The sequence below is a fragment of the Metschnikowia bicuspidata genome (assembly GCF_001664035.1).
Source record: "Metschnikowia bicuspidata var. bicuspidata NRRL YB-4993 chromosome Unknown METBIscaffold_3, whole genome shotgun sequence".
Lineage (NCBI taxonomy): Eukaryota > Fungi > Ascomycota > Pichiomycetes > Serinales > Metschnikowiaceae > Metschnikowia > Metschnikowia bicuspidata.
The window spans coordinates 1,639,226-1,649,324 of NW_017387733.1; the positions used below are offsets into that span (position 1 = coordinate 1,639,226).

The 10,099-nt window shown below is 46.4% G+C and overlaps 3 protein-coding genes and 1 non-coding gene across 4 annotated transcripts in view; 2 read left to right on the forward strand and 2 right to left on the reverse strand.

The window, feature by feature from the left end:
* The first annotated feature begins 2,328 nt into the window (after nt 1-2,328).
* METBIDRAFT_t132 lies at nt 2,329-2,402 on the forward strand. Its single transcript has one exon. It is a non-coding gene; the product is annotated as a tRNA-Val (tRNA).
* Nucleotides 2,403-3,269: 867 nt separating this feature from the next.
* METBIDRAFT_19087 (uncharacterized protein) lies at nt 3,270-4,718 on the reverse strand (the record flags this gene model as incomplete). Its single annotated transcript, XM_018854843.1, has 1 exon — nt 3,270-4,718. A coding segment is annotated over one exon (1,449 nt), but the record flags the coding sequence as incomplete, so codon positions are not given.
* Nucleotides 4,719-5,047: 329 nt separating this feature from the next.
* On the reverse strand, nt 5,048-7,420 carry VPH1 (H(+)-transporting V0 sector ATPase subunit a; the record flags this gene model as incomplete). Its single annotated transcript, XM_018857427.1, has 1 exon — nt 5,048-7,420. One exon carries the CDS (start codon nt 7,418-7,420, stop codon nt 5,048-5,050), a length of 2,373 nt encoding a protein of 790 aa, XP_018711925.1.
* A 2,393-nt stretch (nt 7,421-9,813) lies between these two features.
* METBIDRAFT_78384 (Elongator subunit) overlaps nt 9,814-10,099 on the forward strand; it is a gene marked incomplete at both ends in the record, with an annotated part of 5,901 nt that continues 5,615 nt past the window's right edge. Inside the window, one exon of the mRNA XM_018858874.1 lies at nt 9,814-9,870. Coding sequence (XP_018711926.1) covers nt 9,814-9,870 — 57 coding nt within the window. The remainder of the gene's footprint in view (nt 9,871-10,099) is intronic.

Sequence of the window (10,099 nt, forward strand, 5' to 3'; positions counted from 1 at the left end):
TTTTTTTTTTTTTTTTTTTTTTATTTTTTTTTTTATTATATAGTTTTATAGCTGCTGAACCCTAATTATTCTAATACGTATACCTCGAATAGAGTTTCGACCTTCTTTTCTCATTTTCTCCTACGCCGAGGGTGCATACAGGACTGATAACTTTCGAGTCAAAGCATGGGTGTCTTGAAATACTAGAAATCTGTTGATTCTACACAGTGTCCTGTTTTCTAAAGCGAAAAAAGAAGGTAGATCTTAAACTGATTTTTAATGCTTGACATCTGAAAAAAGATCTATATAAATGGATTTATATCTGTGTTTTGAAAATACCCGAATAATCTTTAAGTGCGAATTTAAAGTCAAAAATTGAGAAAAACCCCAATGTTACAAAGGAACACAACAACGTCGAACTTTAGTTTTATTAATCCTAGAACAGCCAGGTCTCAAAAAATCTACAAAATAGAGTCATAACAATTGGAAAGTCGATACAAGGGTTTCACAATTTAGTAGAACCTCTATAAATATGAAAGATCCATATACGTCACAAAATCGAATGTACTAACTAGCGACAGACAAGAAGATGTGTGCTAATTCATTCGACACCAAAATTTAGTCCATTGCTCTGATGAAAAACTCTCATGAAATGATTGCGTATCGAAATAAATTGGATCGAGGAAAAAAGTGTTTTTCTACGAAATTATTTGGAGATGTTAGAAGTATTGAAATTTAAAACGATTGTACTTGATTATTGAACATGATGCCATACATTCCTTCATCCATGAATGACATACCATTATCACAAAAGTCGATGAAATAATAAAATTTTTGATTGGGTGTAAGAAAGGTTGCCGTCGCATGATTCCAGAAATTTGGGTGCTTGTTCTGCAGCTTATCAGCGCTTGGTCCAGGGTGCACATTCGAGTCGGTAGCCGTTGAAAAATCGGCGGTCGCTTGGATCGGCGACCTTTTATTGTAGTTGTCAATTTATTGTTTCTCCTCCCTTATCTTTTGATTTTCAATTAGAAATTTTCATAAGCTACGATCACTGATAAAGCTTTGCAAAACGCGCAAGTCCGGACACTACACGCATCTAAAATCCGATAGTAATTGATATCAATTCAAATTCAACTCCGACGACGAAACTCAGAAAGCCTTTTGTCTTATTATGAAAAGAAAAGAAAAATAGATAAATAAGTGTAAATTATTTTATGATATTGTCAATAAAGAGAAGTTCATCTTTAATTTACATTGAAAGCATGCATGTTTGTTCAGGCCAGAACTTCAGCCACATAAACATGAGCCAACTTGGCCGTAAGCTTTTGTGGGAAAGCACTGAGGGCAATTCAATACCACCAACATAAGCCAGACAAGCAAATTAATTTAGGCATAAAGCTGACCTTATTTCTGAACAAAGTCTCAGGGTTTCTTGCTCAGATAGTAGATGTCAACACAACTATAGCTGCTTCAAGAAGCCGCAATTTGAACAATGGCTTTGTGACAAATACAGCCCTCTTTTTGATTTATGATAGCTCAAAATATCAAAAGATCTTTTTAAGGAAGCACCATGTTTCAGAATTGTTCGATACTTAGCCAAGAATGGCAAAAGTGACGGACGTAGGAGCGAAAACGTAGAGGATGTCTAACTAAATGGCTTAAACAATAACAAAATACAAATTCCAGAAAAAAATCCCTTTCCCGTTTTGATAGATGAATGAACACATACGGTTTATTCAATTTTAGAAACAGATAATAGATGGATCGTCAGAACTTCAATTATAAATTGCGTAAAAGTCCCCTTTCAACAATCGAGAGAGAGAAAGAGAGAGTACGATCATTCTCGTGATTGTAGTAGGAAAATGACCTAATTATCAGTTATTCAAGAGTAAAAAGTGAAGAATCTCTACACAGTTACAAAATTTCCCTTGATACCGAGTAATGGCCAGCTACTTCCACCTCCGATAAATGATTAACAGTAACGGCTTGGCAATTTCTTTTTTTTTTTCATTCATTTATCTGATTAAAAAAGCAAAACTATACAATATATATAAGAAGACTTTAAAACAGCTCCCAGCCACGTACAAAGTGTCGAAACTTGGTAGATATATCTGATTAAACGAACGCAACTATACAATAGAAATATATATCAACCATTAAATAGCTCCTATATACGTGACAAAACCCGGCTACGGCCTTTGTACTAAGCTTTATTTACATCAGTCCTCAAAAATCTATAAGATTATAATTTTAAAATCAGACGAAGATCACTTATACGTCCTTCCAATATTAGAATTTAAAACCTTATGATATGTTAAAATAGAGGGGAGCAACTTCAACAAAACAGGTTCCATGGTCTAGATGGTTATGACATTCGCCTCACACGCGAGAGGTCTCGAGTTCGATCCTCGATGGAATCAGTTATTTTTTAGTTTTCAAAGCTCAATTACTTGAAGCTTCTTTTACCCAAACCTTTTGCAAGAGCGTCAAAATTGATATTTATGCGATTGTCACGATAGTTGTGTTTCTTTGATAATATGGATCTACCGAAAATAATAGCATGCAAATACACCATGATTCATTACCGTCTACTTCTCTTCATCTGAGTCGTCTTCCAAGTCCAAGTCGGGAATCTCAATCTCAGAACCGCCGTCAGACTCCATTTCGTCGTCGACATTTTCAGAGACCTTTGCAGCGCTTTCGTTACTCTCTGTTTCCGCTTCTGTCTTCGTATCCTGAGTCTCTGTCTTGACTTCCATGGTGTCGGTTTTATTCACCTCCAATGACTTGAATGGCTTTGGGGTGAAGATATCTGCTGCAGGGTACTCGGCTGCTTTTTGATCTTCAAGCTTCTTTTCCGTCGACGCCTTCTCTTTGCTGGCGGCAGGTCCAGCTTTGAACCTCTTCGCCAGAGGCTCAGATTCTTGCACTGCGGGGGGAATTTCGTCATCTTCTTCGTCTTCTTCGTCCTCATTCTCAATTGAATTCTTGACTAAGACCGGCAAGGGAGGAAATCTGGGATAGTTCAAAACACCAAGCGTATCGGACTGGGGCAAGATGGCAGTGGCGATGGGGAAAATGGATGCGGACTCGGGGGCTGGGTGCAACAGCGAGGCAATGAGCACATTTTCCAATTCCGGAGACACGTAGTGGTGGTGAGACGAGTCTGCCTGTTTCACGGCCTCGACAATGGCGAACTTGAGGATCTTGTTGTAATGGGTCGACGAGATAGGCACTCTTCTGATGACACAGGCAAAGAAGTCGAGCACCGTTTTGCTGGTGGTTTCCGGCACTGTCTGCCTGAAGAGATGCTCGTGGGAGATGAGGTCGGACAAAGGCACGGCGGCATTCCGCTTGGTCTTTTTGCGTGCCGATTTGGACTGGTTAGACAACTTGACCTTCCCCCCGTCGCCTGCGAGCTGCTGGCCCCCGGCACGCGGCTGCACCAAGAAGACGGCGGCCTCGAGAATCCTCGAAATTAGCGAGTGGTCGGCAAAAAAGCTGGTGAGGCCCAAGAAGCTGGAGGTGCACTGGATCACCTCGCAGATCATGGGCTCATTGGCCAAGATGCGGGCGTGGTCCAACCGCTTGTTCTGGAGAAACACCAACAGCTCCAACGTGGCAAGCACGGCCAGCATGTGGGGCACGAGCAGTGCGCAGAATGTGGCGGGCAATTGCTGCAAGAGGCCCAACGCAGAAAAGTGGCACTGGGTCAACGAGATGTCGACGTACTGCTTGACGTCGGCGTCGCGGATCTCGCGCTTGAACGAGACAAACCGCGTGTTGAGCGAACACACGAGGTCCACCACCGAAAGCACCCGTCCAATGGGCACCACCACGGGGAACTTGGTGCCTGAGAGCAAGTAGCCCTGCAAAAGCTCGAAGAGCACGCCCACCCTCTGCGAAATGGCGAAAATCGAGGAGGGCTCGTTGATGTCGATGCTCAACAGCGGGAAGAGACTCTCATGGTCCGTGGACCCGAGGCTCTTCAAAAGAGTGGATGCTTCCTGGTCGTCCTGGACGTTGAGGAAACTGGCGTAGATCTCCACGGTGCTGGTGAGCTCGGAGATAAGCGCGTGCACGTCGCGGAGCCAGTGCTGCTCAGGGGCGTCTTTTTCAATCACCGGCAAGCATGCCAAGGTCTGGCACGCCGTGGCCCGTAGTTTCTGCGGATAGCTCAAGAACTGGGCCTCCATGACAAAGGTCAAGATGTGGGTTTTGAGCTTGTTGGCAAACGGCCGCGAGGTGGTGGGATGCTCCTGGATGAGCTTCTTTAGCGAGCCCAACACCAAGTACGGGCTGAGGGCCAACTTGTCCAAAAGCACCGTGAACACACTGCTCAAGTTCGGGGTCAAGATTTCTCGGGTGAGCGTGGGCTTGCCGCGGATGCTATCGCAGAGCCTGGCCAAACACTCGATGGCAGACTCAAGCACCGCCTTGTTTTGCGCATGTTGCGATCCGAGCACTTTCAAAAGCTGCCCGAAAAACGCAGACCCTTCTGCGCTCACGATCTCGGAACTGTCGGCCAAAACGTAGATGATGTTGATGCCGCACCACACGCTGTAGGGGTCATTGGACCGGCATAGATTGAGGGTTCTGCTGGTTAAGTGCTTGAGGTCGACTTTCGACACGCTGGCAAAAGTGGACTTGGCTTTATCAAGCGCAGAGAGAATCGGAATCACCGAAGCTGGTGTCGATTTGAGCTGGTCGATGACCACGGCCAAGGGAAGAGACATGAGGATGTGTATATAGGTTTCGAGGAAGCCTTTATACACCACACTAGTTGAAATGTATTTCTGCGAGACTTCTTGCTGTGTTCAATCGGTGGCCGCTCTGAAATTTTCTGTTTTGCAAGCGATGCGATATTGTTGCGATACAGGTGCGATGCCCTTGGCGCGCACGGTCAACACCGGGCATTTGGCCATGACACGCACGGCCAGTAAACATTTTGGAGTCTATTGATTAGCTCTAGTTACATATTTGCAGTCCATGATTGGCGCCCTGGTCGAAATGCGGCTAGGCTGGAGGTGCCGGGATGTGCACCCTTGAATAAAGGCAGCCCTCTTCAGAAGACGTCGCCCAAAAGGTTGTGGAACCCAAACGGCTCGTACAATGTGCCCTCACCTTCGAAGAACTTGGACATGGACTCGACCCAGTGCAACCTCAATGAATGCAACATGGCGGACGTGCCCTCCATGACGACCAAAATCACCACGGTCAACACTAACCACATTGCAAAAAGACACACGGTCATGAAGACTCCAACCACGCCGGTCATACCGAACGCGTTACTGATCGTCATCGTCCACAAGACAGTCGACAACTGCGCGTGTGCCAACGACAAAGCCCATAATCTCAAGTAAGAGGCGGTGTGCGACACGCAGTTCAAGCAGAACTCGATCGTGTGGATGACCTGATGGATCATGATGTCACCGAAATTGTGAGCCTCGTGCTCTTCGTCTTCGTCATGATGTTCTGGCTCAAGTTCGGCCGCGCTCTCCTCGTCGCCAAGAGCCTGATACTGGTGTTGTTTGGCCTCTTTGTCCATTTGGCGCTTCAAGTAAAGGGGCTTCACGAGAACCAACCATGGAATGCAGATCAACGCCACGGCCAAAAGGACCAACTGCACAGTCGCCTGGCCTTCGTACAAAGGCTCTACGACGGTGCCCGGAGACAAGAACATGGTGATCAACATGTTCAACAATCCGGGGGGCTGTTTCTGGATGGCGAACCAGTTGACCGTCCACTTGTACACAATACAAAGAGACAAGTAGCCGAAGATTCCCTGCATGAACAACAAGCCTGGGATGAAGTTGCCCACAATGTCAATGCCGCTCTTGAAGTAGAGTGCGTTGACCAAGGAGAAGAAGTACGAGTAGGTCATGTGCATGTAGCCCATCAATACGGACAACTTCATTTTGTAGGAGTTGGAGAACAACAATGCGTTTTCAGAGCCGTGCCAGGCCGGGTCCAAGCCGACAGCATACACACCGACTTGCGTGGCATGGATGGTTTCACCGACCTGGAAGTTGTCGGGCCATTTCCAGCCCGAGGGGAAGAAGTCCATGGACTTCGAGAAAAGATCGTTGTACAAGAAGCCGGTGTACATCGAGAAGATGCCCATGAGCAACAAGATGTAGCGGCCCGAGAACGCCATGTCGAAGATTTCGTCCCGCTTCATGGCCAAGATGGTTTTCTCATAGTATACCATGACGGCCGCAGCCATGAACAAGATGAGCCCGTGGCCCAAGTCACCGAACATCACGGCAAATAGAAAGGGAAAGGTGATGATAGTGGCCAAGCCCGGGTTCACCTCGCGGTACGTGGCAATGCCGTACGTGTCACAGATGCTCTGGAACCCCGCAGTGAACTTGTTGGTGCGGTGGAACGTGGGCGGGGTCTTGGTGGTTTCCAAGACGTTGACGATGGTTGGCACCGACGCGTTCGCAGAGAGCACGGCCGCGGTCAAAGTGTCGATTTCGTCGGTGGGCACCCAGCCCTCGCCGATCAACGAGCGCCGCGAGTTGTCGTAGTCGCAAAGATTCATGGTCTTGTACACGGCCTTCTCGCGCGCAATGATCTCCCACCAGCGGCCCAAGTCCCTGGAAATGGCCACCAACTCGGAGCTCAACGCACGCTCGGTCTGCTCCAAAACCGTGCCCACGTCAGCCAACTTCACGCCCACGGCCGCCAACTGCTCGTCGCGCAAGCGCGCAGACGTGTCCACGTCGTACAAGTCGGCCTCCAAGGAACGCGCGATTTTCTGGATCCGGTCGCGGATCATGGACCCGTGGGAGAAGATGAGAAACGCGTTTTTGTCCACGTAAGAGTTGGACTTGGCGTCGTAGACCGGCTCCGCCAACTCCTCCGTGTAGTAGTACAAGTTGCCCCGCAAAATGCGCCACAAGATCTGCTGCAAGGGGGCCACCTTGTGCCGGTCAATGACGCCGCAGATGAAACTGGCCTGGAACTCCAGCACCCCGCCGGCCTCCAAATGCGCGAGCGGCTCGTCGTCGTGCTGCGCCGCCGGCGCGGCGTTGGCCAAGAAAAAGTTCTGCACCGCCTGTATGGCCAGCTGCAACTGCTTCAAGTCCCTCTGTTTGTCGTACAAAGTCTCTGCGGAGCTCGCAAGGTCCCGTGTGCGGGCCTCCAAAAGCGACGCGTTCTGGGAAAAAACGTCGATTTCCGCTTGCGGACACACCGACGTGTCGTCGTAAGGGTACAATTTGGTTTCGATCCCCTTCTTGTCGAGCTCGGCCTTGAAGTACGCATACTGGCGCTCGATCTCGTCAAGTTTGCGCAACTCCTCGATGAAACTGCGCTGGAAATCGCTCACGTTTTTGTTCAAGTCGCGGAACTGCACCAAGTTGAGCCGGCCCACTTCGTGGATGACGTCTCTGGACGTTTCTGCCGGCACGTAGAGTTGAATGAGAGACATTTCCGCAGAGCCTTGGGCGGTTAGTATAGGACGGGAGATTCTGGCGGCACCACGCGGAATTTCGCGGAGAAAAATGGCGCATGTTGTTTGCGAGGGGAAAGTACATACGGAAAACGGCCTCTTGCTTCTCAGACATGCTTGTGGGGGAAGATTCGGTGGGGCTCAAACTGGCGCTCAGTGCCGGGTGAGGTTTTATGTTGGAGATACGGTCGAGGTAATTGGCACGAGGACGCCGGTGTGCAGGAGCGCGCAGATAGTGAACACGACATGCAGGAGCACAACCGGGATCAGCCGCGGTGTCCTTGCTTGGAGTGAATCCCTTCAATAACAAGGAGAAAATGAGGACAGAAATGGGGACAGAAATGGGGACAGAAATGGGGACAGAAATGGGACAGAGGAAATGGGCACAGACATATTGACTGTCTTTATTGGTTAGGGGTTTGTAGGAATGCGGTCTTCGGAAACTGTCTGTCTTTTTGTTATCTGGACTGGCACATGCACTGTTCCTGCCCTTTTCTGATGAGTACTTGAAATCGCTCTTTCAAGTCCGCTTAATTGAGTGTGCAATGCGTGCATCTCATTTATTGTTAATGATCAAGAAGCCATATAATCTTTTTGGGTTTATTCAATGTAATAAAAGGGGGAGATCGATTTGGGATAGACTATGTGCGCTATATTTTCAGAACCATTCGGTTCTTTTTGCTCGAAAACACACCCGGATATGATCTGGAGGCTCTGAATGTATCTGGAATAAACGGGGTAGCACCTTCAAACCCATAGAAATAAGAATCTTTTTACTTTATTCTGATAATCATATTTTGCCATCCCATATTATGGGCTTATCAGCAACTACGGAAAGCCAGACACCTTCAGTATTCATTTCCCGTAACTTGCTTGCGTTAATATGGTGTAAAAGTGATATGTTTCATTCATCTTCTACAAAAATGTTTAATGTAGCGAACTTGAAGTAAAGAGCAATAAAGAAGAGTTATCGTGATGAGCTATATACTTGAGACAACAACTGAATATACACTCGTAACAGTCAGAGACTTTGCCCAGTCAGCAGCTGAAATTGCAAAACAATTCCGAGGATTGACTTTAAACCACTACCAGTCTAAAAGACTCACAAACTTAAGCTCATTGGGAATTTCAGACGAAGTATAGACAAAGACCACCATTCAAGAGCTATAGATTTATCAGGAGTTGAAACTCCTAGGTCTTTTACGGCGGTAGAGATTTTGTTCTGCATTAAAATTCGGAAGTTCACTTGACTCACTGCAAATTATGCATTGAAGGTGTAATAGACTAGAGCTGATTCTAAATCTTGGTATAGCAAAGAATGAAAAGGGTATAGAACTAGACACAGATCTATGAGAGACCGTGTTCTCTAATTTGACTACACGGGCTTTTTCTGAATCCGAGAAGTCAGACGGAATAAGATATGCAAATGCATTGCTCTCGGCAGTCTCAAGAGATTAAAGATTTGCAATACAAATTGCATGAGACAAAAGCAAACATCTTTCCAATGGTCGGCAAGCTTTTTGTAAGAAGAAAAAAGATTGCAGCACCACAATTTCGCATATGGTCTCCCACTACACTACTCAGTGTGGCCCTATGCAGCTTAACTAACGTTGATCGGACGGGAAACAGTGCTTCCTGCATGGTATGGCCGCAACCGACATGGTAAAATGACAAGAGTATAGAATCTACAGGCGTAAGGGTTTTGCGAAAATGTTTCTGTTATTCCCTTGGATCCCAAAATTCCAATCACGAGATATTGTACATACTCGAATTATCCAATTGCCCGAGGCACTTTCTACTTTGCAGAGCTTGAACTCAATGTTGGCCTCAGCCGACAACTCTTTGGAGAACTTAACAAAATTAAATTGGCTCGTCACCACGATTCTCAAGGCTTACACCAGAAGGCGTGGCGAGTCGCAGGAAGTGGGCTTCTTTAGTTTGCTCCAACCATCCGTGTTCAAGTGACTGAGACCTATCCTAGGAGTCGATGACGTTATATCCAATATGTCAAGAGATGCGAGCCAAGAGCACTGTCCAAGCTGTGATTAACGGAAGAGAATCGGTCCCGTTTTGACACTTGGTACGTATTTAAAATTGCTTAGAGATTTATATGAAAGACTTATAGCTTTGTTCTTTTTATCAGTTGAATGACTACAGTATCGTTTCTAAACAACGCTTTTGAATTCATTTTTTCATCAGATGTCTCACATGAATAAAAGAAACCATAGTGAAAAAAAACCATGCGAACATTTCAAACTCATTTAATCAGCAGATAAGAGGGGTGCTTCCATACAGATACAAATCAGTGCAGAGATCAATTTAGCAAACAAAAATTTAGTCGAAGAATTCAAAAAAAAGCAACACAAAGCTTAATGTACTTGTCCATTTCAAAGTTAGCAAGAGAGAATAAAAACATAGAGGAATTTCAAGTGTTTCACAGATTCATCAGACAACACAGGGCATACGATACTCTGAGAATAGGACGTGTTTGAGGTGCCACTAACGAGGAGAATCGGCCTCTTTCTATAGAAATGCTATTTAAAGCACGAAACTAGGTAGCTGGCTGCACTTTGAATCATGCTTCTCCAGCTGGGCGAAATTCCAATTTCAGCAATTTAACATGACTTTCGCAACATGGGGGGGGGGGGGGGGGGGGGG